This window comes from Triticum aestivum, chromosome 5D, assembly GCF_018294505.1.
Source record: "Triticum aestivum cultivar Chinese Spring chromosome 5D, IWGSC CS RefSeq v2.1, whole genome shotgun sequence".
Classification (NCBI taxonomy): domain Eukaryota; kingdom Viridiplantae; phylum Streptophyta; class Magnoliopsida; order Poales; family Poaceae; genus Triticum; species Triticum aestivum.
Window position 1 is genome coordinate 473,582,436 of NC_057808.1, and position 25,204 is coordinate 473,607,639.

The window sequence follows — 25,204 nt, forward strand, 5'->3', positions numbered from 1 at the left end:
AACGCGTCTTCGGACAACAATAGGTACCATATGGACCTATCCGGCATCAAGCTAGTATATTACGGCGACTTCTCAAAACTCCCTCTCAAGGTTCCGTCCGCCGATCACTATCTCCTCTAAAGTGCATCTCGGAATTTTAGGCCGACACACACCTTGAGGGCTACTGGCTATATATCTCGTCACTAAGTAAATTGCATCAATCGGAAATAAAATCCGCAAACAATCAGCCCAAGTCCGAGGTGGTGCGTCATCTTGGAAGCAGTCCGGCATAAAGCTCGGATGCAAGCAGCTGGCTCTATAGAGGGCATGTCCGGCACTAAGCTCGGCTAACCCCCTTCAAACTCCTTCAACTTTTTTGAACCAAGGTGAGCTATGACACCTCGGATATAGTCCGGCGTTGGAGCTTGGACATAGTCCGGCGTTTGAGCTCGGATACCGTCCGGCGTTAGAGCTTGGACATAGTCCGGCGTTGGAGCTCGGATGCAGTCCGGCGTTGGAGCTCAGCTGTAACAAAACTCTTCGAATACCTTCCGGCGTTGGAGCTCGGGAGCGGTCTGGCGTTGGAGCTCGGCTGCAACAGATACCTCGAATGCAGTCCGACGTTAGAGCTCGGATGCAAAAGGACACCGCCGCACGGGAACAACTTCAAACCCGAGGTGTGGTGTAAAAATAACAAGGCATTGATAAAAGCCGATAACTCAAAGGGGCTCCTCGGATACCCGACGTGTAAACTCTTCGGATTCACTTTGGCGATCCTCAAGATCGAAGATGGAAAGATTTGTTGAACCAGTTTTCAAGACCGACGACCGAAGATGAAGAACAGTTCGGAAGAATCGAGGAGCGTCCCCAACTTGAAGACCGGTTCAGGGGGCTACTGACGGTGTCCTGGACTAGGGGGTATTCACCGCGTCGTCTCCCGATCAGTTAGATTGGGCCGAGGACCCCCATGGCCGTATACTCATGGGCCAGTTCGGACAGCCTCTGCCGCATACAAGGAAGACTCCACAAGACTTGTCGCCCAAGGCGAGGACTCTCCTAAACCCTAGGCCTCACGTGTGTTATATAAACAGAGGCCAGGCTAGTCAATAGACAATCTCATATTCATTACTACAATCTCGTGGTAGATACGTGTACTCTGTACTACACCCATATGAATACAATCAAAAGCAGCATGTAGGGTATTATCTCATCAAGAGAGCCCGAAGCTGGGTAAAACCCCGTGTCCATGTTACCATCGCTCCAAGACGCCTAGCTTAGGACCCCTACTACGAGATACGCCGGATATTGAACCGACAGCTACCATCTTCGGATCTTTGGCATCAAAGTCTCCATTTATTTGAGATATTGCGAGGTTTGAGTCCCCGCGCACTTCCAGGCGCTATATGCCCATGGAGACAGCCATCCGGAGACCATGCAATAAGGCCTCGTATTCGGCTGCGTTATTGGAGTCTGTGTATAGTATTTGGAGTACGTACTGAACGACGTCTCCAGTGGGGGACGTTAAAACGACGCCCGCTCCTAGCCCTGCCAGCATTTTCGAGCCATCAAAATACATAACCCAATTGGAATATGTGCCGTACTCATTAGGGAGTTCGGCCTCTGTCCATTCGGCGACGAAGTCAGCCAGTACTTGGGATTTAATAGCTCGACATGGTTTGTATGTAATATCAAATGGAAGGAGCTCAATGGCCCATTTGGCAATCCGGCCCGTGGCATCGCGGTTGTTTATTATGTCGTTGAGTGGTACTTCGGAAGCCACCGTGATCGAGCACTCCTGGAAGTAGTGTCGTAGCTTTCGGGATGCCATGAAGACCGTGTATGCTATCTTTTGATAATGGGGGTACCGGGATTTGCATGGTGTAAGGACAGTGGATACGTAGTATACTGGCTTCTGACGCGGGAATTTGTGTCCGTCCTGTTCTCATTCAACGACGAGTACGGCGCTCACCACCTGATGTGTTGCCGATATGTATAGTAACATGGGTTCACCGACGTTTGGCGCGGCCAGGATTGGGTTGCTTGCTAGAAGGGTTTTTATTTCTTCCAGTCCGGCTGTTGTCGTGTCCGTCCACTCAAAGTGATCGGTTAACCGTAGAAGGCGATAGAGTGGCAGTGCCTTTTCTCCCAATCTGGAGATAAAGCGGCTTAGAGCTGCCACGTAACCCGCGAGTTTTTGGACTTGTTTAAGGTTTGTTGGCGTAGCCAATTGTGACAGAGCTCGGATTTTGGCTGGATTTGCTTCAATTCCTCTATTGGAAACGATGAAGCCCTGCAGTTTTCCAGCGGGGACGCCGAAAACACACTTTTTTGGATTGAGCTTAATGTCATACGCGTGGAGGTTGTCGAATGTGAGACGTAAATCGTCTATTAGTGTTTCGACGTGCCTAGTTTTGATGACGACGTCATCCACATAAGCTTCAAATGTCTTGCCGATCTGTTTCTCCAGGCATGTTTGAATCATGCGTTGGTATGTGGCGCCGGCGTTCTTGAGCCCGAAGGGCATGGTGTTGAAGCAGAATGGCCCATATGGGGTAATGAATGTTGTTGCAGCTTGATCGGACTCCTTCATTTTGATTTGATGGTATCCGGAATATGCGTCGAGAAAACACAGCGAGTCGTGTCCTGCGGTAGCGTCAATGATTTGGTCAATGTGGGGGGGAAGGGATCCTTAGGGCAAGCCTTATTGAGGTCTTTGAAATCGACGCACAGGCGCCAGGATTTATCCTTCTTTGGTGCCATCACCAGGTTTGCCAGCCAGTTCAGATGTTTTATTTCTCTAATGAATCCGGCCTCGATTAGCTTGGCTAGCTCCTCTCCCATGGCTTGGCGTTTGGGCTCGGAAAAGTGCCGCAGTGTTTGTTTGACCAGTTTATATCCCTTTAATATGTTGAGGCTGTGTTCGGCCAGCTTGCGTGGGATTCCTGGCATGTCAGAAGGGTGCCAGGCGAATATATCCCAGTTTTCGCGAAGAAAATCCCGTAGCGCGGTGTCGACCGTTGGGTCTAGTTGTACCCCAATAGATGTTGTCTTCTTGGGGTCCGTTGGATGGACCTGGAATTTGACTATTTCTTCCACTGGCTTGAAGGAGGTGGATTTGGGGCGTTTGTCTAGGATCATATCATCCCTGTCCATCGTGGAGCGCAGTGCGGTTAACTCTTCGGCCGCAAGGGCTTCAGATAATGCCTCAAGGGCCAGGGATGCGGTTTTATTTTGGTGTGAAGTGCTATGTCCGGATCACTGGCGAGAGTGATTATGCCGTTGGGCCCGGACATCTTAAGCTTCATGTACCCGTAATGAGGTACAGCTTGGAAGCGTGTAAATGCCTCTCGCCCCAAGAGGGCGTGATATCCACTGTTGAAAGGGGCCACTTGGAAAGTTATTTCTTCGGACCGATAATTTTCCGGCGTGCCGAATACCACGTCGAGTGTTATTTTTCCCACGCACCGCACCTCCCGGCTGGGAATGATTCCTCGGAAGGTCTTGCTGCTTTGCTCGATGTGGCTCCTGTCTATTTCCATTTTGTGGAGTGTATCCTCATAGATGAGGTTTAGTCCGCTACCGCCGTCCATGAGGACCTTGGTGAGTCCAAAGCCGTCCACGATGGGACTGAGGACTAATGCGGCTGGCGCTCGGACTGTCCTGTATTTTGGTTCGTCGCCGGCATTAAAGGTTATAGCCGTGTCGTTCCAAGGGTTTATCGCGGCGATTTGACAGACTTCGGCGAGGTCGCGGAGTGCCCTTTTGCGCTTATTGTTTGAAGAGAATGTCTCGAAGACCATCAATACTCTGGGGTCGTCGTCTTCTGGAGGGTGTTGCTCTGGAGCGTTTTTGGTAAGGATGTCCTCGCCGCTCTTGGCTACCTGCCGGAGTATCCAACATGCTCAAAGGCTGTGGGTTGATATGGTATCCGGTGTTGTGTGTATTTTGCATGGGCCACCGAGCCATCCCTCCAGAACGGTTCCGTGCTGCGTAATGGCTTTATATTTCTTGGATATTGGACTGGGCGTGTCACGGGGATGCGCCCTTTTCGCCTGGATGAGCAGTTGAGTTGGGACCGATGGCTCCCAACAAGCTGCCTGATCTTTCCAGTCGCTTTCCATTGCGCTGTACTTCTGTACGATAGTTGCCAAGTCAGCGAAGTGTAGTATGCAACGGCGATTAATGGCGTTGAGGATTCCTTTGTTCGTGCAATTGTTGCAGAACGCTGATATCGCGTCCTCGTCGCGACAATCTTTAACCTTGTCCTTGACAAGGAGGAGTCTGGCCCAGAAGTGGTGGACCATTTCCTGAGACTGCTGTTGTATGCTCATAAGAGCGCTTATGTCTGGGTGGGTGGGTGGAATTGAATCCGGACCCTGACCCGATCGATGATCCGGAGTCTGAAGATTTTCCAGACTTAACAGTCCGGACTCCGGAGTATCTTCTGATTGCTTATGCCCGCCGTCCGATTCTATGTTCGGAAGGCTGGTCACATCCTTTCGCTGGTGGGTATCCGGCTCTACAGGGTCAGCGATCCGAACATAGTCCGTCTTCAGTATAGGGGAAGAGTCACCGTCTTGCTCCTCGACTACCGCTATCTGGTGGGTGACCGGTGGAGATTTAATTTCTCTTTGGTCGGGTTTAAGCCCGATCCGATCGTAATCTGTGGCGATTCCCAGGGCGGCGATGCGATCCAGGAGCTCGTTTAAAGACGAGAACTCCGCCGGATCCATCTGCTTGGAGTGTTTGGAGTCGATACGAAGGGGATTTTCGATGGCCCGAGAGGTCATCGTCGGCTTAACGGCCAAACGGGCGGTCAGGGTAAAGCCGCCCAGCCGGAGGGTTTGGCCTGGGGCCAGTCCTCCTTCGGCGGTGATATTGTCTTTAAGGATGAGGCGAGTCATCGATCCTGTCATCGACGTCACAGTGGAACTCTCAATGAAAGCACCAATGTCGGTGTCAAAACCGGCGGATCTCGGGTAGGGGGTCCCGAACTGTGCGTCTAAGGTCGATGGTAACAGGAGACAGGGGACACGATGTTTACCCAGGTTCGGGCCCTCTCTATGGAGGTAATACCCTACTTCCTGCTTGATTGATCTTGATGAATATGAGTATTACAAGAGTTGATCTACCACGAGATCGTATGGCAAAACCCTAGAGGTCTAGCTTGTATGACTATGATAATGAGTATCTCCCTCCGGACCTAGTCCTCTTGTTTATATAGACACCGGGAAGATCTAGGGTTACATAAGGTCGGTTACAAAGAAGGGAATCTACATATTTGGTCGCCAAGCTTGCTCTCCACGCTAAGGAGAGTCCCATCCGGACACGGGTGTAGTCTTCGGTCTTCGTATTCTTCACAGCCCATCAGTCCGGCCCATGGCTAACAGGCCGGACGCCCGAGGACCCCTTAGTCCAGGACTCCCTCACCAGGACTAACATCTTCATTAGTGGAGGATCTGCTGGGTTTTCGGGCAGTGGAGCTGGACATCTAATCCACTCCGCCTTCTTTGTCTAGCCCTGTTTAGAGGATGGAATTCTCAATACACTCCTTTGATTGATGGATTAAACTATGTTCAGAAATTGAACACTTACCGGAGTGGCTGGATGATTGCAGTCGAGGCCGACGTCCTCGGACGTCTTCGGCCATGACTTCTAAGTCTTGAAGAGCAGCTTCCAGATCTCTTTGTGCGTTGTGCCAAAGAATCATTGCAGGGTCCATGGCCCTTCCGGATTGAACTCCCACATACGGAGAGGCCGTCGCTGGCAGGGAAGGGTTCGGCGGACGAGCATCACCTGATAACGTCAGTGAGGCTGGTGCCCTGTTCTATGATATTTTTATGCGCTTTTGCAGCATCAACACTTCGTCGGATGATCCCCAGTCCAGACCCTTGTTGGTCCATGACGCAAGCCGCAGCGGGGGTCCGAATCTGAATGCAGGAGCGGCCGCCCACTTGGTGTCGCGGGGTTCAGTGATGTAAAACCACTCCTGCTGCCATATCTTGACGGTCTCCACAAAGGCCCCTTTGGGCCAGGTAACTTTGGGGAGCTTGCTCACCATGGCACTGCCACAATCAGCATGCTGCCCGTCGACCACCTTCAGCTTCACATTGAAGCTCTTGAGCCACAGGCCGAAGTGTGGGGGGATGCGGAGGAATGCCTCACACACGACGATAAACGCTAAGATGTGGAGGAAGGAGTTCAGAGCCAGATCGTAAAAATCTAACCCGTAATAAAACATGAGACCACGAACAAAGGGGTGGAGAGGAAACCCTAGTCCGCGGAGGAAGTGGGGGTGAATACCACTCTTTCGCCGGGCTCCGGAGTGGGGATGACCTGCTTCGGGGCCGGGAGCCTGTGCGTGATCTCCGCAGTTAAGTACCCCGCCTCCCGGAGCTCCTTGATGTTCTTCTCCGTAACGGAGGAAGCCACCCACTTGCCTTGAGAGCCGGATCCGGGCATGGCTGGAGTGTTTAGGTGGCGATGGAAAAGATCGAAACTTGGGCGCTGGAGCTCGAGGACGGAAGGGCTGAGGAAGAAGAAGGTGTGGGGTAAAAAGATGGGTCCTTATCCTCTTATAAAGACAGTGAGTATCAAGCGCCCCCTCACAGGCCTTAAAACTCGCCTATTCCCAAGGGGTCGTGCAAACGGCACGGTTGGCATACCCAAACCCGTATTGATAAGAATCCCGCAATAAGGGGACACGATCTTTGCTTTGACAAGACGTGTCAATGGAGGCCGCGCCTCGAAACTCGAAGCGGGAGGCCAAAAAATGGTTCGAAATAATAATAAGGCCAGACGTGACGTCTCGCTGAAAAAGCTATCAGTAGACATGACTTATTTTGTTTAAGTACTTTGCCCTAGTGGTTGGGGGTTGTAACTGTTATACAGAGCCGGATATAGTTCTCTTGTTCAACTGCTTTGAAGTATTCGGAGGGGGAACCCACTTTGCAATGTCGAAGACAATCTACGCGCCGGACACATTGTCATTGAAGCCTGGTTCAGGGGCTACTGAGGGAGTCCTGGATTAGGGGGTCCCCGGGCGTCCGGGCTATGTGACATGGGCCGGACTGGTGGGCCATGAAGATACAAGATAGAAGGCCTTTTCCCGTGTCCGGATGGGACTCTCCTTTGCATGGATGGCACGCTTGGCGTTCAGATGTGTAGCTTCCTTTCTCTGTAAACCAACTTTGTACAACCCTAGGCCCCTCCGGTGTCTATATAAACTGGAGGGTTTAGTCCGTAGAGGCAATCACAAATCATACAGGCTAGACATCTAGGGTTTAGCCATTACGATCTCGAGGTGGATCAACTCTTGTAACCCCTATACTCATCAAAGTCAATCAAGCAGGAAGTAGGGTATTACCTCCATTAAGAGGGCCCAAACCTGGGTAAACATCGTGTCCCATGCCTCCTGTTACCTTCGATCCTCAGACGCACAGTTCGGGACCCCCTACCCGAGATCGGCCAGTTTTGACACCGACAATGGGCAAGATGACTAAGACTCCGTTCTCCGGAACAATGGAGCGAGCCACTGAGTTATTGGAAATAATACATACTGTTGTATGCGGTCCGATGAGTGTTGAGGCTCGCGGCGGGTATCGTTATTTTCTGACCTTCACAGATGATTTGAGCTGATATGGGTATATTTACTTAATGAAACATAAGTCTGAAACATTTGAAAAGTTCAAAGAATTTCAGAGTGAAGTGGAAAATCATCGTAACAAGAAAATAAAATTTCTACGATCTGATCGTGGAGGTGAATATTTGAGTTATGAGTTTGGTCTTCATTTGAAACAATGTGGAATAGTTTCGCAACTCACGCCACCTGGAACACCACATTGTAATGGTGTGTCCGAACGTCGTAACCGTACTTTATTAGATATGGTGCAATCTATGATGTCTCTTACTGATTTACCGCTATCGTTTTGGGGTTATGCTTTAGAGATGGCTACATTCACGTTAAATACGGCACCATCTAAATACGTTGAGACGACTCCATATGAACTGTGGTTTGGCAAGAAACCTAAACTGTCGTTTCTTAAAGTTTGGGGCTGTGATGCTTATGTGAAAAAGCTTCCACCTAATAAGCTCGAACCCAAATCGGAGAAGTGCGTCTTCATAGTATACCCAAAAGAAACTGTTGGGTACACCTTCTATCACAGATCCGAAGGCAAGACATTTGTTGCTAAGAATGGATCCTTTATAGAGAAGGAGTTTCTCTCGAAAGAAGTGAGTGGGAGGAAAGTAGAACTTGATGAGGTAGTTGTACCTTCTCTCGAATTGGAAAATGGTTCATCACAGAAATCAGTTCCAGTGATGCCTACACCAATTAGTGAGGAAATTAATGATGATGATCATGAAACTTCAGATCAAGTTACTACCGAACCTCGTAGGTCAACCAGAATACGATCCGCACCAGAGTGGTACAGTAATCCTGTTCTGGAAGTCATGTTACTAGACCATGACGAACCTACGAACTATGAGGAAGCGATGATGAGCCCAGATTCCACGAAATGGCTTGAGGCCATGAAATCTGAGATGGGATCCAAGTATGAGAACAAAGTGTGGACTTTGGTTGACTTGCCCGATGATCGGCAAGCCATAGAGAATAAATGGATCTTCAAGAAGAAGACTGATGCTGACGGTAATGTTACTGTCTACAAAGCTCGACTTGTTGCGAAAGGTTTTCAACAAGTTCAAGGAGTTGACTATGATGAGACCTTCTCACCCGTAGCGATGCTTAAGTATGTCCGAATCATGTTAGCAATTGCCGCATTTTATGATTATGAAATTTGGCAAATGGATGTCAAACTGCATTCCTTAATGGATATCTTAAAGAAGAGTTGTATATGATGCAACCAGAAGGTTTTGTCGATCCTAAAGGTGCTAACAAAGTGTGCAAGCTCTAGTGATCCATTTATGGATTGGTGCAAGCCTCTCGGAGTTGGAATATACGCTTTGATAGTGTGATCAAAGCATATGGTTTTATACAGACTTTTGGGGAAGCCTGTATTTACAAGAAAGTGAGTGGGAGCTCTGTAGCATTTCTAATATTATATGTGGATGACATATTGTTGATTGGAAATAATACAGAATTTCTGGATAGCATAAAAGGATACTTGAATAAGAATTTTTCAATGAAAGACCTCGGTGAAGCTGCTTATATATTGGGCATCAAGATCTATAGAGATAGATCAAGACGCTTAATTGGACTTTCACAAAGCACATACCTTGATAAATTTTGAAGAAGTTCAAAATGGATCAGTCAAAGAAAGGGTTCTTGCCTGTGTTACAAGGTGTGAAGTTGAGTCAGACTCAATGCCTGACCACCGCAGAAGATAGAGAGAAAATGAAAGTCATTCCCTATGCCTCAGCCATAGGTTCTATCATGTATGCAATGTTGTGTACGAGGCCTGATGTGTGCCTTGCTATAAGCTTAGCAGGGAGGTACCAAAGTAATCCAGGAGTGGATCACTAGACAGCGGTCAAGAACATCCTGAAATACCTGAAAAAGGACTAAGGATATGTTTCTCGTTTATGGAGGTGACAAAGAGCTTGTCGTAAATGGTTACGTCGATGCAAGCTTTGACACTGATCCGGATGACTCTAAGTCGCAATCCGGATACGTATTTATATTGAATGGTGGAGCTATAAGTTGGTGCAGTTCCAAGCAGAGCGTCGTGGCGGGATCTACGTGAGAAGCGGAGTACATAGCTACTTCGGAAGCAGCAAATGAAGGAGTCTGGATGAAGGAGTTCATATCCGATCTAGGTGTAATACCTAGTGCATCGGGTCCAATGAAAATCTTTTGTGACAATACTGGAGCAATTGCCTTAGCGAAGGAATCCAGATTTCACAAGAGAACCAAACACATCAAGAGACGCTTCAATTCCATCCGCGATCAAGTCAAGGAGGGAGACATAGATATTTGCAAAATACATATGGATCTGAATGTTGCAGACCCGTTGACTAAGCCTCTTCCACGAGCAAAACATGATCAGCACCAAGACTCCATGGGTGTTAGAATCATTACTATGTAATCTAGATTATTGACTCTAGTGCAAGTGGGAGACTGAAGGAAATATGCCCTAGAGGCAATAATAAAGTTGTTATTTATATTTCTTTATATCATGATAAATGTTTATTATTCATGCTAGAATTGTATTAACCGGAAACTTAGTACATGTGTGAATACATAGACAAACAGAGTGTCCCTAGTATGCCTCTACTTGACTAGCTTGTTAATCAAAGATCGTTAAAGTTTCCTGACCATAGACATGTGTTGTCATTTGATGAACGGGGTCGCATCATTAGAGAATGATGTGATGGACAAGACCCATCCATTAGCTTAGCATAATGATCGTTAAGTTTTATTGCTATTGCTTTCTTCATGACTTATACATATTCCTCTGACTATGAGATTATGCAACTCCCGAATACCGGAGGAACACCTTGTGTGCTATCAAACGTCACAACATAACTGGGTGATTATAAAGATGCTCTACAGGTGTCCCCGTAGGTGTTTGTTGGGTTGGCATAGATCGAGATTAGGATTTGTCGCTCCGAGTATCGGAGAGGTATCTCTAGGCCCTCTCGGTGATGCACATCACTATAAGCCTTGCCAGCAATGTAACTAATGAGTTAGTTACGAGATGATGCATTACGGAACGAGTAAAGAGACTTGCCGGTAACGAGATTGAACTAGGTATGATGATACCGACGATCGAATCTCGAGCAAGTAACATACCGATGACAAAGGGAATAGCGTATGTTGTTATTGCGGTTTGACCGATAAAGATCTTCGTAGAATATGTAGGAACCAATATGAGCATCCATGTTCCGCTATTGGTTATTGACCGGAGATGTGTCTCGGTCATGTCTACATAGTTCTCGAACCCGTAGGGTCCGCACGCTTAACGTTCGATGACGATTTGTATTATGAGTTATGTGTTTTGGTGACCGAAGTTTGTTCGGAGTCCCGGATGAGATCACGGACATGACAAGGAGTCTCGAAATAGTCGAGAGGTAAAGATTCATATATTGGAAGGTAGTATTTGGACATCGGAATGGTTTCGAGTGGTTCGGGTATTTTACCGGAGTACCGAGGGGTTACCGGAACCCCCCGGGGAAGTATTGGGCCTACATGGGCCCTAATGGAGAGAGAGGGAAGCCCGCGGGGGGGGGGAGGGGGGTGGCGCGCCCCCCCTCCTAGGGAGTCCGAATAGGACAAGGAGGAGGGGGCGCAGCCTCCCTTTCCTCTCCCTCTCCCTCTCCTTCCTTTTCCCTCCGCTGAAGAAAGCAAAAAGGGGGGTGAATCCTACTCCTAGTAGGACTCCCCCCCATGGCGTGAGCCTCCTGGCCGGCCTCCTCCTCTTCCCCTCCTTTATATACGGGGGCAGGGGGCACCCCATAGCACATCGATTGTTCTCTTAGCCGTGTGCGGTGCCCCCTCCACAGTTTACTCCTTCGGTCATAGCGTCGTAGTGCTTAGGCGAAGCCCTGCGCAGATCACATCACCATCATCGTCACCACGCCGTCGTGCTGACGGAACTCTCCCTCGACCCTCTGCTGGATCAGGAGTTCGAGGGACGTCATCGAGCTGAACGTGTGCTGAACTCGGAGGTGCCGTACGTTCGGTACTAAGATCGGTTGGATCGTGAAGACGTTCGACTACATCAACCGCGTTAACCTAATGCTTCCGTTTTCGGTCTACGAGGGTACGTGGACACACTCTCCCCCTCTCGTTGCTATGCATCTCCTAGATAGATCTTGCGTGAGCGTAGGAATTTTTTTGAAATTACATGCTACATTTCCCAACAGCTGTGTCGGGTGGGGGGGGGGTGGGAAGCTGTTGGTTTCCCGGCGGCAAGACGGCGGTGGCGGACGACGCAGGAGGTGGCGGCGTTGCAGAGGGGATGTTGCGGCGCCGGCGGCTGGCAGAGTCATAAAAAAATGGACGGCGGCGTCGGTGACGAAGGAGGCGGGCGAGGGTTTGCTGTTGGATGGGAAGAGGCCAATATGCCACCGACCAGCGGGCCAGGGGACGAGAAGGCGAACGCGCGTCCGTCTCGTGTCCGCGCGGACGCAAATCCGGCTAAAAAATGGGCCGGAAATGGGTCGCCCACGGACGAAAAGCGGACCGCGTCCGTTTGAGTCGGCGCGTTGGGCCGACTTTTGTGTCCGCACCGACTCAAACGGACGCCCGCGGACGAAATGGGTTGTTCGGTTGAAGTTGCTCTGAGCATTCTTTTTCAAAATCAGCATCTCTCGATGAGGTCGAGTATAGGAACAAAGGGAAATTTGGTTGGGAACTGGGGATCGTCCGCTGGCGGCACAAGTTGACCTGCCTACCCGACACAGGCGGGCAGACACGACAGATCGCCTCCGCAATGCGATGGGAGAAAAACAACATGGGACACAAGAGAACAGAACAGAAGAGGTGATCTCTTTCAGTTTCCAAGAGGATGAGGATGAGGCAGCACCGCGCCGCAGCAGGTAGCGCGGGTGGGATGTCAGGCATGGCGCCACGCCACGCCGCGCCGCGCCGCCCGCCTCCCTCCCTCCATTATGTCAAGCGTGAGCCCGTCCGTCGTTGGCCATGCTGCCTAGGCCTTCTCCCCGCAGCTCGCTCTCTCACGGAACCGGCTAGCTACAGAGCGGCGATGGAGGCGGACGGGCTGCTGAGGAAGATACGGGAGCTGGAGCAGGGGCAGGCCCAGCTCGTGCGGGAGATGGGCAGGCTCGCGCCGGGGCCCCGCGGCGCGAAGGCGCAGCCCGGGCCCAGCGGCCGCCCCGCGTTTCCGCCGCGGCATCCCTCCCCGTGGCGGCGCGCCCTCGCCGCGCTCCAGGACCCGTCGCCGCGGCAGCTCCGCGACAACCGCGCCAGGCTCTCCGACAGGCACTGCCACTGGATACTGCAGTCGCTGGGCCAGGCCGTGCACATCATCGCGCCCGACGGCAAGCTCCTCTACTGGTGAGCTTCCATCCGTATCTTGGCATGGCCCGGTGCTCAGCAGGTGTTTGGTGAAATGCTGAACCAGTGTCATGCATAGGTTCAAGCATATGATTTGTAGGGCTTTTGGTTATTTAGTTGTGTAGTCTTGCCCAATATGCTGCGGGGATCTATTTGGAGGCTCAAAGGTTAGCTCTGAACTTAGTTTGGGCTGCACAAATCTCTTGTGCTGTTACAAGGATGTAATGACCTTTCCCTTGGGGCTGTATTGAAACAGTCCTGTGTGCATTAGCTTTCTTATGTGGTAGAGGAATCTATGGCTTTACTGGGTGGAAAGCGGTTGCTAAATTCACAACATGGATGTCCAGCCTCTAGCTTGTCCCGGTGATCACACTGGGATGTTTTATGGCATTGACCTGCTTAGCATCAACTCATCCTATGTAGGTATGGTAATAACTTAGGTTAGGTTTGTTCGAGATAGACCGCTAAAATCTCAACATGATGATTCTTGTAAAAGACACTGGATGTATCACAGCAATTCTTTGCATCATTGCATCGGTTAGTGAGCATTATTTTTTATTCTGGTATTGGTAAGCAAACTTGACCCACAAAAACTGTACAAACGTTGAAGCATCATGTCTGCTTTAAAGATCTACGTTATCTCAGATTGGCTGGAATAATTTGCCAACACTATGCCCATGCCACATATTTGGTGGACCTTAGTTATCATGGTGCATACCTATCATGCATTTTTTCGTGTGAATGGATATAATTTTTAGTCTCTGATTCACTTTGGTATATGATTCCAGTTTCGAAATTTCTTACAAGACTGTTTGAGAAGTTATGCTGTTTTTCTGGCAAGAAGAACGTGTAGTGAAAATGTTGCCATTCTGTTTGATCATATGAAGCGTCTTTTTACCAAACTCTTACCTTTGTACTGTAACCTAGGAACCGGTATGCCGAGCATATGTATGGCTATTCTGCATCAGAAGCAATTGGCCAGGATGCCATTGAGTTAATTGTTCATCCTACAGACTTTGATGCTGCAAACGTCGTTATCCAGAATATATTTATGGGCAAGTGTTTTAGAGGAAAGTTTCCTGTTAAAAACAAGTCAGGAGAGAGGTTCTTTATTGTTGTCCATAACACTCCTTTATATGATGACGATGGTAGCTTGATTGGCCTCATATGTGTCTCACTTGATGTACGGACACTGCAGGAGATATTTAGTCCTTCAACCACAGAGAAATCCTGTCAAAGTTCATCAAAGCCCCATTTTCATGTTAACAACTGGCCTAAAAGTGGTTCACAAAACAAAGGTTCTTTTGACTCCCAGCAACCTCTGCAATCTGCTAGCACCTCCAAGATAACAACTTTTGTAAGTCGCATTTCTGAGCAAACAGAAGAAGGAATTCGAATGTTTAGTTTTAATGGAAAGATTCTCTTTCTGATATTTACTGATAATTTATTTCCTAGTGTATTCTCTTTCTGATTTTTCAATAACAACACAGGCGACCAAGCTTACAAGTAGAGTCCGTTCTCGGATAAGGACGGGTCAGAATTGTGAGAGACGGTGTGCTAGTGGCTGTGAGGATCAGTATTCTGAACATGATGTCAGGGCGGACCTGACATCAAGTGAGGCAAGCACCCCGAATGGGGATGTACGGTATGGCGCTTTTGTTGCTGAAGAGAAATCCCCTGGGGAGTTGAGCAAAACAAATATCGATGATTCAGGAGAAGGAAAAGTAGGGTTTCACAAAATGTTTAGTTCAAAGGCCGAGGTATTGCTGGCCAAGAAGGGGATATCCTGGCCTCGGAAAGGGCGTGAAAATGATGGGGGTTCTGGGAAGAGTAACATACCCTCAACACATTTACATGATAAGCAAGCGAATGACCAGAGTCATCAGAGAGTTCCAGTTGTACAGCCTATTATAATTCCAGACTGCCAAGACACTAAATACGCCCACTCAAGCAAATATGAGTTCTCAGGTTCCTGGTGGACTTTTAACAACACCAGTAGTATCAGCAGCACAAGTACTATTGGCAGTCCTATCGAGAGAGTGGATTATGAAGCGGACTGCTTAGATTATGAGATTCTGTGGGAAGATCTAGTAATTGGAGAACAAGTAGGCCAAGGTAGTTATCCTCCCTTTGCAATTACTCCATCTTTCTGGACATGTCTTGTTCTGGTGAATCAGTCCTGTTCTGGGCGACCACTCGTTATTCTCCATTTTCCACGAAAAAACGTCCAAAATGAAGGAAGGTTACTTTAACGCGCATAAGACATGTGCATGCACTTATTTACTACTGAAATTTCATGTAAATTTTCAAATAGAATTAATAAGAAAATGCCTATTCTTGAACAGATGTATGCAAGGCGGGCGTCGCCCGCTTCTGTAAGAGAGACCACTCATTTTGTACTATTGTTGTGTTTGATTCATGCAGGTTCTTGTGGAACAGTGTATCATGCTTTGTGGTATGGTTCGGTATGTATGTTCTGTTGCGTGGTTATGAATTTAGCTTTACATCTTAATAATCAATTCTCAATATTTCCCCCCATTTTGTAGGATGTGGCAGTTAAATTGTTCTCCAAGCAGGAATATTCAGAAGAAATGATAAATACGTTCAGACAAGAGGTAGGCATTTATATACGACTGCAATTTCTGCTGACCCTCAATTGCTGATGAAATTGAGTATTATGTCAATGGAACTGCATTATATCTACTGTCTTATTGAATCAGATACTCCAGTGCAAAAACTAATTCCAGATTACGGTTGGACCCTGTGATGTTCACAGAACCCATAATTGCTATTTTTCTATTCTGTGTTGTTGTTCATGTGGGTAACTATGAAGAAAATGATGCAGTGTTAACAAAATTTCACTATGTTGATTTCTTTTGTAGGATATCAATTAGTAGTACATTGATAACTTTCTTAACCATGTTCTTGTGATTCCTTTTCCATAATTGTGGCCATGACCATACTTGTGTCCATCAAATGTGTAGGTATCACTGATGAAGAAACTCCGACATCCCAGTATAATACTTTTCATGGGTGCAGTTGCATCAGAGGAACGACTTTGTATTGTTACAGAATTCCTCCCACGGTAGGCTGTATGTCCCACATGTTTGTTTCTGTGGTTGTTAATTTTTTTTCCTTTACTTGGTGGAAGACAAGCATTATGCAGTCCATTTTTTCTACCATACTTATGATCTGGGCCCATAGAAACAACAGTAGAATTCATATCATTTACCAACGAGTTCTCAGCAGTCTATGCCCCGGTTTGAAATGTAAGTGGCTCTTGATGGTCACTGATCTGTAGCAAGCTGGGGTTGAAAGATGGGGTCTGTTTCGCAAAAAATGTAAGTTCTGTTGAGGAATTTCAGACAAGACGGTCCTTGTGGGGCTCGAAAGTGAAGCTAGTAGATGTAACTAATTAAGGATGAGAGTCAAGGATTTTGCTGGCCTTCCTTCACCCCAACATGGCTGTGTTATGACCGGCATATTAGGGGCTTAGCCTAGTTAGTTGTGGCCCAGTTTATCTTATCGTTATTAGGGGCTTAGCCCAATTATCTTATTAGGAGGATTATATAAACTCGTGTAAGGACCCGTTTTGGGGATTAAGCAAGAAGCAATCATATTTGCTCGGCTTCCTTAGGGAGCCGGGAGACCTAACCCTAGTCGCCGCCCCCTGCGCTCTCTCTCTCGCGCGCGCACGCAACGACGGCGCCCCAGCGCCGGCGACCACCCCTTCCTCCACGCCATCCCTCCTTCCACCCCTACAACCTGAGACCACGCCTGGTAGGGATCCGGTTCCTACCAGTCTGCCTCTCATATTTACTTTTGTTCCTTCTCTCGTTTGGGCTCAGAAGTGGAGGTGGTAGATGTAACCAATTAAGGATGAAACCAAGGATTTTGTTGACCTTCCCTCAACCCCACGTGGCTGCCTCTCATAGTTTCTTTTGTCCCTTCTCTCGTATATTTGGAGTGATTCTCTCCAGAAATCCACCATCCAAACTTTGATCATAAACCAGTGGGTTACACAACTTGAGTCAAAATGAGCATCTTGGCCTTATATTCCATCACCATAATTCTACTGCCCTTGAGTTGTGTTTATGTAATCCATGTGAAGTTTATGTTCGGACCCGTACTTTGCAGAGTCACTTTCTTGGAAGACATCTCAGATAAATATGAAAGAGAAATACTCCGTTTCAAATTAGCTAGTGTATAATGTTTTGTTAGGACAAACCTTTGACAAACAATTACTCTATTAGTAAAAACTTTATGCGACATAAAGTTGATGTCATCAGATGTACTTGTGGTTATGATTTTGTATCACAAAAATTATATATTAATAGTGTAATTGCTAGTCAAAGGCTTGTCCTAACGAAACCTAATACTCTGGGTAATTTGAAGCGCAGGGAGAATCATGTGGACACATACCACTTGTGTTATGTTGGTCTTTCCACATTAACTAATGTGCGCAAACAGAAAAGGAAGTGCAAGCGTGTCGCCCCAGGTTGGTTGTGTGCCTCTGTAAGCCTAACCCAGTTACTTGTAGTAAATGAAACTTTTCATGAATGACGCATTAGTTATCTTGGCAATCCAGTTAGACCTAAGCTTAACCATTACGGAGAGAGGGGGTTGTACAGTTTTAGTTTTCTTTCATTGCAGTAGCTTTGTCTTGTTTTGTTTATTTTTCAGCAGCTTATCCAGTTTGAGAAAAAAAGATAGAGCTAAACACATTGATCTTTTCCCATGGTGTTGTACTGATGCTGCAAGTTCACCTTTGTTAACCATACTTTTAAAATATTTCCAATGGTTAACAGGTGGCTCAGTGGCTGGCACAAATAGCTGTGTGATCAAGCACCCAGGCTTTATATCCACCTTCCTCTTACCGATTAAGTTGGGGCTGCTAGTACCCCCGGTTCTTTTCATTTGACAATTGAACCACTTTCCAGTGATTGCTGACTTACCACTAGGTGGACTAGTCTCTATTTTCTCTGGGTCTTGAACCATTCTGGTTATTGCAATTGAGTTTGGGCATTCTTCTATAATAGTTTAGACTTTAGAATCTCTTGAGAGGTCAGTTTTTGTTACTTCCTCTGTATAACACAGTTCCATGTTGCAGAGGGAGTTTGTTTCAGTTGCTTCAAAAGGACACTGGCAAGTTGGATCCAAGACGTAAACTTAACATGGCCATAGACATTGTAAGTCTATTTTCTCTTGACAGCTGGTTCAGGAAGTCAAAGCCAAATACATTATGTGTAACTGTTAAGAAATGAACATATTGTAGCAGAAAAACTGGACAAGCATTCTTCACCTGCATATCTCAAGAGACAATTTTAATGTATTTTTTTAGCATCCATGTGGAAGCGAAGTTGAATTGAATGTAAATTAAGCCATATCTGTAGCTCCATTATAGAAGAAGGAAAGAAGAAAAGAGGTGATATCCTGTACCTGCCATCTCACATGGTATCTTGAGCTATGACACACATTATGTTACCATGATCATGAGAACCTATCACCAAGGTGGTGAGCAATGATGTGGGCATAGCTTAGCCCGATTAGGTAAGCGTGAGTCTAGTTGTGTGATGCGTGAGTCTGTGCCTTCCTGCATGTCCGCATTGATTCTGGTGATTGTATGAATGTTATTACCTAATCAATAAAGCTCACCCTTTAAAAAAAATAAGCCATATCTGTAGCTTCAGTGTATGGAAGAATGAAAGAAGGATGGAGGTGATATCCTGTACCTGCCATCTAACATGGTATCTTGAGCTATCACACACATTATGTTACTAAGTAAAGATTCTATCACCAAAAGTCAATCACGATTTATGTTATTAACCCATGGAGATAAAAACGTACCTGGTATTTTGTTTGCAAGTACATTTTTTGCCCGTATGGAATCTTTCATTGCCATGTGGATTCTTAAAAACATAATTATATTGTTGCAGGCAAGGGGCATGAATTATCTTCACAATTCCATCCCCACTATTGTGCACCGTGATTTAAAATCGTCAAACCTGTTGGTTGATAAGAATTGGACTGTAAAGGTAACTATGAAACTTAGTTCTCCATACTTCTATATTTTCTGTGCTCACTTGTTTCAATTAGGTTGCAGACTTTGGTCTTTCGCGCCTCAAACTTGAAACATTTCTGACGACAAAAGGTGGAAAAGGAACAGTAAGTACAAGCAAACTTGACTTTTGGCATCGATTCTCCAGCTAACTAGGGTGTCTTTAACTTTAACCTCCTACCAATTTTCTATATATACAAATATGCTATAAACATCTGATAGCTAGCTTCTATATCCAGCCGCAGTGGATGGCTCCAGAAGTGTTACGCAGTGAACCTTCAAATGAAAAGTAAGCTCAACATGAACACTCTTTAGCAACAGATGTTCTTGTTACCTACAGATAATCACTCATTTCTTCCTTTTTGGTAAAATATAGGTCTGATGTATACAGCTACGGAGTGGTCCTGTGGGAGCTTGTTACTCATAAGATACCATGGGATACTCTCAATCCAATGCAGGTGTGTTTTGGTATTTATTATGTATGTTTGGTTAGGTAATTAATATTCTGATTTTTCTATCAATATTTGGTGCTAACTGTGTGGTTTTGACTTCAGTGGTGCTGTTTCGCACAGTAGGTCGATAAAGAGTGCCAGCTTGATCTGTTTTAAAAATATACGTACTTAGATACAACCAGTGATAATAACAAATTTAATGTTTCGTCACTTCATTATTTCCTCCATTCTCTTTTCAGTATAGCGGCAAGATTAACACTGAGATGCTTTCGTCAGGGCTTGGTTTTCTGTTGAAGAATTGCATGAGAGGTTCTTAAAAGTTGTACTCTCCCAATGCCTAGGGTGTCATTTTCCCTTTTCACCCTTAGAAACAAGTCTTCAGATATCCCTTTTCTGGGTGTCCTAGAACCAACATTCCCTTGAAAGTACGAGTAGCTTACTGGTGAATGGTGAATCTTTACGAAAAACTGGAATCATCACCGTTGCAGTTTAAGAAAAGAAAAAACACCTGCTTGCTTATATAAGCTTGTTAGAAGATGAGAAAATCTCTTAACGCTGTGATCCCTACGTGGCAGATTATCGCAGCTGTGGGTTTCATGGATCGTAGACTGGAGATTCCAAGCAACACGGACCCTCACTGGGCATCGATCATCGAGAGTTGCTGGGACAGGTACATTATTATTACTGTCTTGCGCACTGCTCCTACATAACTGGTTCCCGGTGCCGCTAAAGGGTTATCCTTCCTTTTCCGTGAGCAGTGACCCGCAGCGACGCCCTTCGTTCCAAGAGCTCCTGGAGAGGCTCCAGGACCTGCAGAAGCAGTACGTCGTGCAGGCTCGGACGCGGCGTGAAGCGGCTGGGAAAGGTGCTGGGAAGATGAGCCCTGAAGATTGCTAGCATCGTTTCCTGAGGGGGGTGCACTGAAGCTGCCATTTTCAGTATGGTTGGTTGGTTGGGCGCGAGCTGAGAAGGTTGAGGTATGTTTTCCGTGTCACTTCTGAGAGGAGCGATGGCCGGAGCAGGAATGTACTGTGTGTACGTACTTGTGTAGCACTCAAATAGTTAGCTGAAGCTTTTGGGTTGCAGTTTGTTTGTGTGTACGTACTTCCAGATGTAGTAACGCATATAGTTTGTCTTAACTCGTAATGGATTATGTACTCTGCGAATTGTCGTTTTTCTTGTGTAGGGAGCATTTTACTGAAATTCGACGTCGCATGAATCTGACACACATGGCCAGGAGGGATCAAAACAGCCTGAAGACGAGTCATGAGAGTATTTAGGGCTTCTTTGTTCTGCAGGACTAGAAAAACTGACGGTTTCTTCTAAAACATCTGAGCCGTTGGAAAATTCCTCATGAAGACACGGCGTGAAAAATGATCAAGATAGATTTGTTCAGTGAGAAAAAAATCGGCTTGTATGCGTTTCCTGTGCTATATATATATAAGCTCTTGCTTTACACACCCGGAAAAGGCAAAGCAGCGGGCGAATCTGAGGATGAGAGCCGGTAACAATGCGCGCCACTTTGGGCGGTTCCACTTTCCGGCATCCATCCATCCATCTTTCTGGGACGGGAGGGCGCGTCACCTCGGAATGTTTCGGAGCAGTATTCAAAAGCTCGATCCATCCATTCATCCATCATCTTTCTCGGCAACAATAAACAATGGTTTCTCTCTCCAAAGGAGAAAGAAAGGCTGTTATCTTAAGGTGCAAGCCAGGGAGGGAGGGATCTATCTTTGGCGATGCCGCCCACCCCACCGGCCGGATTTGATTTCTTTCTGCCTCCAGGGAAAAGCTTCACGGATCCACGTGCTTCCCGCGATCCAGCACGAGTTACTATCCACACAGAAGATATTCTTTCGAGACGCCACCGGAAAGGCAGGAAATATATTGCGTTTGGAGGCCGGTCTCTCCTACTCCCTCCGTCCCATAACATAAGGGTGTGTTTGGTTTCTGGAATGGACTGGAATGTCACGGGTCGGACCCGTTCCTGGGCCTAGTTCTCGCGTTTGGTTCGTAGATGGAATGGTAACCAACTCGTTCCCGCAGACCGAATATTCGGCCCAGATGCAGAACCGAGTGGAACCTCCAAATCGAGCGGACGACATGGAACCGTCTCCCTCGTCTCGCTCCCGTCTCCCGCAAACCCCGTCGACCGTCACCTCCGCCGCCTCCCCTCGCCCGAGTATCATCTAGTCATATTTCACAGCTTCTTGTTTTATCCGGACAAAGATGGTGATTGATCGGTGTACAGTGTTTTCAGAGAGGGGGGAGGGCACGGGGCTAGAGCAGGGCCAAAACTGCGGAGAGATGCGGTGCGATCGGGTAGTAGCTCAGAATTAGGCAGCTTTGCAGAGAGGCCGGCCGCCCGCGACGGGGCGACGGTGCAGGTGTAGCGCACAGTGCAGGGACGGACTGTCTGACCTGACGAGATGAAGAGCCTGGAACCCATCAGCCGCTCGCTGTTGACCAGATCCTCTGCGTGGCTGTGGTCCGTGTGGCTGGATGGTCGATGGAGGCGCCACCGCCGGCCCGGGACAAGCAGACGAAAGCGACACTGCGACAGGCTATAGTACACGCAGTACTAACGAACGTAGCCTAATATCGTCAGTTGCTGTCAGGCAGGTGGGGACTGTCACGTCTGCTGATTTTTCTCACGTCCTGCGAGTGTGATGCATCCATCCACTGAGCAAAAAAAATCAGATTAAAAGAAGATTTACGACGTGGCGAGAAATTCACCGTTAGACCCTGTAAATCTGGCCACTCGATTGGTTGCAAGAAAAGCCAACTCCTTTTGTAGTGTTCGAACCAAAGTATAATCGAGAATTCCTTGGCATGAACCGGTCCTCCGTCTATAGGCCTGATGAGCCGAACAGGAGCTAGTCTGCAAATGCCAAAGGGCTATGAGACGGAGTGCTACGAGACAATGCACGGCAGGAAAAAAGGCTGCAAAGCTACCCGTCCTCCTTGGCTCCTTCCCTTCCCTTCCGGGACGTCCTGTGGTGCGACTGCACAGTGCGCAGAATGCCGCTACTGTTTCAATGTACAACACACATGCACGCACTGTGACTGATTGGATGGCTCGACTCGGCGCCGAATAAAGCGTCCGGCAGGGGAAAGCGGCTACTTATTCATCACTACTCCAGTGAGTCTACCCGGTTCGGTTCTAGGTTCCGGTTGCTTGCTTGCTGTGGTGCGTGCGCCCCTCGTGACCGGCTTTCGGTGTTTTTGACCTTGTAGGTTTCCACTTCCATCCATCCATCCATCCATCCAACGATATCCCGTGGGCAGGGCGATGTCCGATCCTTGATCCCCAACGAATAGAGAGTAATCCTTACCCCGCAAAAAAAAAAGAATAGAGTTCCCTCAAAAAAAAAAGAGAGTAATCCTTTTTGCACACCGACATGTTGTCTTCGTCGCAATTTTACCGCTGGTTTCTGATACAAAACACACTTGGGAGCTATGCCGAGTAGAGGGCCCGAGTAGAGATGGTTGCATGGTACTCCCTTCGTCCCAAAATATAAGAGCGTTTTTGACACTACACTAGTGTAAAAAATGCTCTTATATTTTGGGACGGAGGGAGTAATTCGGAGCTGGTGGAAACCGGGACAGATTACCGCGTTCTTGACTCCGCTCCGCGCCCACGGACACGAGCGCCTCCCCTCCACGGAAACCTCCAGCACACGCATCTCAGAGCATGCACACTAGACTTCCCCGTAGGCTTAGAGTAGGTACCTTCGCTGAGAAACGCCTGCTCTTTTCTTCTTCCAGAGATTGGGAAAAACGGTCGCATCGCGTCCTCTGTCGTGTGGGGCCAAGGTGGCGTAGGAACAGAACAGGCCCGCCTGCACTGTACTCGTCAAACTGAAATCACCGGACGTACGTACAGTGATATTTCCGGTCTCAGACCAGACCACCGGCACGGCTACGAGGCGAGGGCGAAAACGGTGGTCGCGTAAAACCTTTGGGTCCTCGCACTCGCGAGACGAGACGGGACGGGACGGCGAGCGGTCGATCACGTGACCCAGCGCAGCACAGCGCCGAGCGGAGCTGGTTCGGCACTCCCGCAGTCGTACTTGGGTGGTTGTGTCGCGTGCGCGTGTGGACAAGCGCGGCACCGAGAGACAAGAGAAGAGGAGAGAATCAATTCTTCCCCGAAGCGGCAGATCGGATGCGTGCTTTTCTCCATCCATCCATCGGGGCAGAGAGAACGGAACGGAGGCAGGCAGGGCCTCCATGGCTCCATCCATGGCTCTGCTCGCTCCTGCCTTGAACAAAAAAAAAAGAGTTGTAACCTTACGATCAATTTGGAGGTGAATGCAAGTGTAATTTCTTCGTTTAATGTATAAACATTTTTTCGGGGGAAATCCGTATAAACTAGGGTACGTCTTTATTGTCACCTCGGATCCAGTCGAGTAGTTGGATGCTTTCACAGGAAAGGGTGCCCACACCGGCAGTAGATCGCGGGACGTCCTCTCCTCTCACGCCCACACACGCACAAGTACTATTACTACAAAGACGCATGACGCCGCTCCCTGGCACCCGCCTCGGACCAGGAGCAGGAGCAGGAGCTCCATGAACAAACGGGGGATCCGCCCGCCAATGCTTCTCTCAACACCCAACACCCAACACACAGCACTGCATACTTTTCTTCTTCGGTACTCTACTTAAATACAAGTGTAAATAAAACAAGGGAGCTGCCCAATTCCACGCCACGATGACTTGTTCAAGCTCCAAACCGCTGACCACTTATCGCAGTACTAGTTGAGTGCCCGTGCGTTGCTACGGAACAATAAATTTATGTTGCTCATCATTATTGCTAGCCGCTGACTCTGTTTCAACCTTGTCAGTTGTCTCGCCACCATCGTTATAAATCCCTTGTCCCTCATCATCGTCAACCAACGGAGGAGGGGCTTTCTGTCGCCCTAGCAACCCCTTCACTAAAAGCGTTCATCGCATAAAATGTCGCCTTATACTTTCTTGTCCTATACAATGTACCACTAAAACAAAATACATGTGCCTCATACTTGAATTTCAGCTGAACATGAACGAGTCAATATAAATTTATATCCTCATGCTCTTGATCAAAACTCATACAAGTTGAAGGATATTGGACCCCAAATAAATGCTCGAAGTTATCGAGGAAGTATAAATTTAGGCAGAGATAATTATATACACGTGCAACGCTATGAAACATCACAAAAATATAACAAAAAATCTAATAGAGCATCTTACCTACATTCTCCCTCTTCAATCATGCATCACATTTCCTTCTTTCTTTCTCTATGTTTGCTCGGGGTTTTTTATTTGAGGGTTCCTCTATGTTTGCTCATGGTCAGCTCCGCAATATCTGCTCCGGTGGATTTCAGGCTAATCTATATAAGCGGCATTTTCTCAGTCGTTGTCTATGGCCTTTCCCATTAGTTGTGATCTGGATCTACAAGGTAACAACTTTTCATGTGTACCAATGATCATTAAACAAAAAAAATGGGGAATCCATCCTTGTTTTGAAGTTATAACAATGTTTTCGATGCCTAAACCTGAGCTTGGCTACCCAAATGATGGTCGCTCGTTAGATGGGCAAATAGAATTACAGTGATTCAGTTGGCTATTTTTATTAATGCTTGGATCTGATTTCAGTGTACTAAATGCTATGTGCACTAATAAGAATTAATATGAATGACCCCCCTAAAACAATTTTAAATGAGCACGTCAATGTTATACCTAATGAAACAGACTTCA

The 25,204-nt window shown here is 47.4% G+C and overlaps 1 protein-coding gene across 10 annotated transcripts; it reads left to right on the forward strand.

Annotated features, from left to right (window-relative positions):
* Positions 1–12,372: 12,372 nt before the first annotated feature.
* On the forward strand, positions 12,373–21,002 carry LOC123122901 (uncharacterized). Of its 10 annotated transcripts, none has more exons than XR_006460407.1 (14): positions 12,375–12,955; positions 13,883–14,312; positions 14,446–15,070; positions 15,380–15,420; positions 15,502–15,570; positions 15,940–16,040; positions 18,066–18,144; positions 18,892–18,990; positions 19,052–19,120; positions 19,253–19,302; positions 19,390–19,471; positions 19,705–19,774; positions 20,041–20,135; positions 20,224–20,632. XR_006460407.1 is itself a non-coding variant. In XM_044543274.1 (13 exons), the coding sequence occupies exons 1-13, from the start codon at positions 12,447–12,449 to the stop codon at positions 20,360–20,362; spliced, it is 2,388 nt and encodes a 795-aa protein (XP_044399209.1). In that variant the 5' UTR covers positions 12,378–12,446; the 3' UTR covers positions 20,363–20,632. The 10 variants fall into 10 exon arrangements, 3 of the variants coding, with proteins under 3 accessions (XP_044399210.1, XP_044399211.1, XP_044399209.1); XR_006460406.1 differs by lacking the exon at positions 19,705–19,774 and adding an exon at positions 20,652–21,002 and having other exon boundaries at positions 12,377–12,955; positions 20,224–20,442; XR_006460408.1 differs by lacking the exon at positions 19,705–19,774 and having other exon boundaries at positions 12,376–12,955; positions 19,059–19,120; positions 20,224–20,254.
* The last annotated feature ends 4,202 nt before the right edge of the window (positions 21,003–25,204 follow it).

What these genes read in the sequence shown, in the direction of transcription:
- LOC123122901 (XM_044543274.1), top strand. Translation starts at nt 12,447, where the DNA reads ATGAGGATGAGGCAGCACCGCGCCGCAGCAGGTAGCGCGGGTGGGATG. An exon ending in CAAAAGGTGGAAAAGGAACA is followed by an intron (nt 19,121 to 19,252) that starts GTAAGTACAAGC and finishes TTCTATATCCAG; the next exon opens with CCGCAGTGGATGGCTCCAGA. An exon ending in AGTGAACCTTCAAATGAAAA is followed by an intron (nt 19,303 to 19,389) that starts GTAAGCTCAACA and finishes GGTAAAATATAG; the next exon opens with GTCTGATGTATACAGCTACG.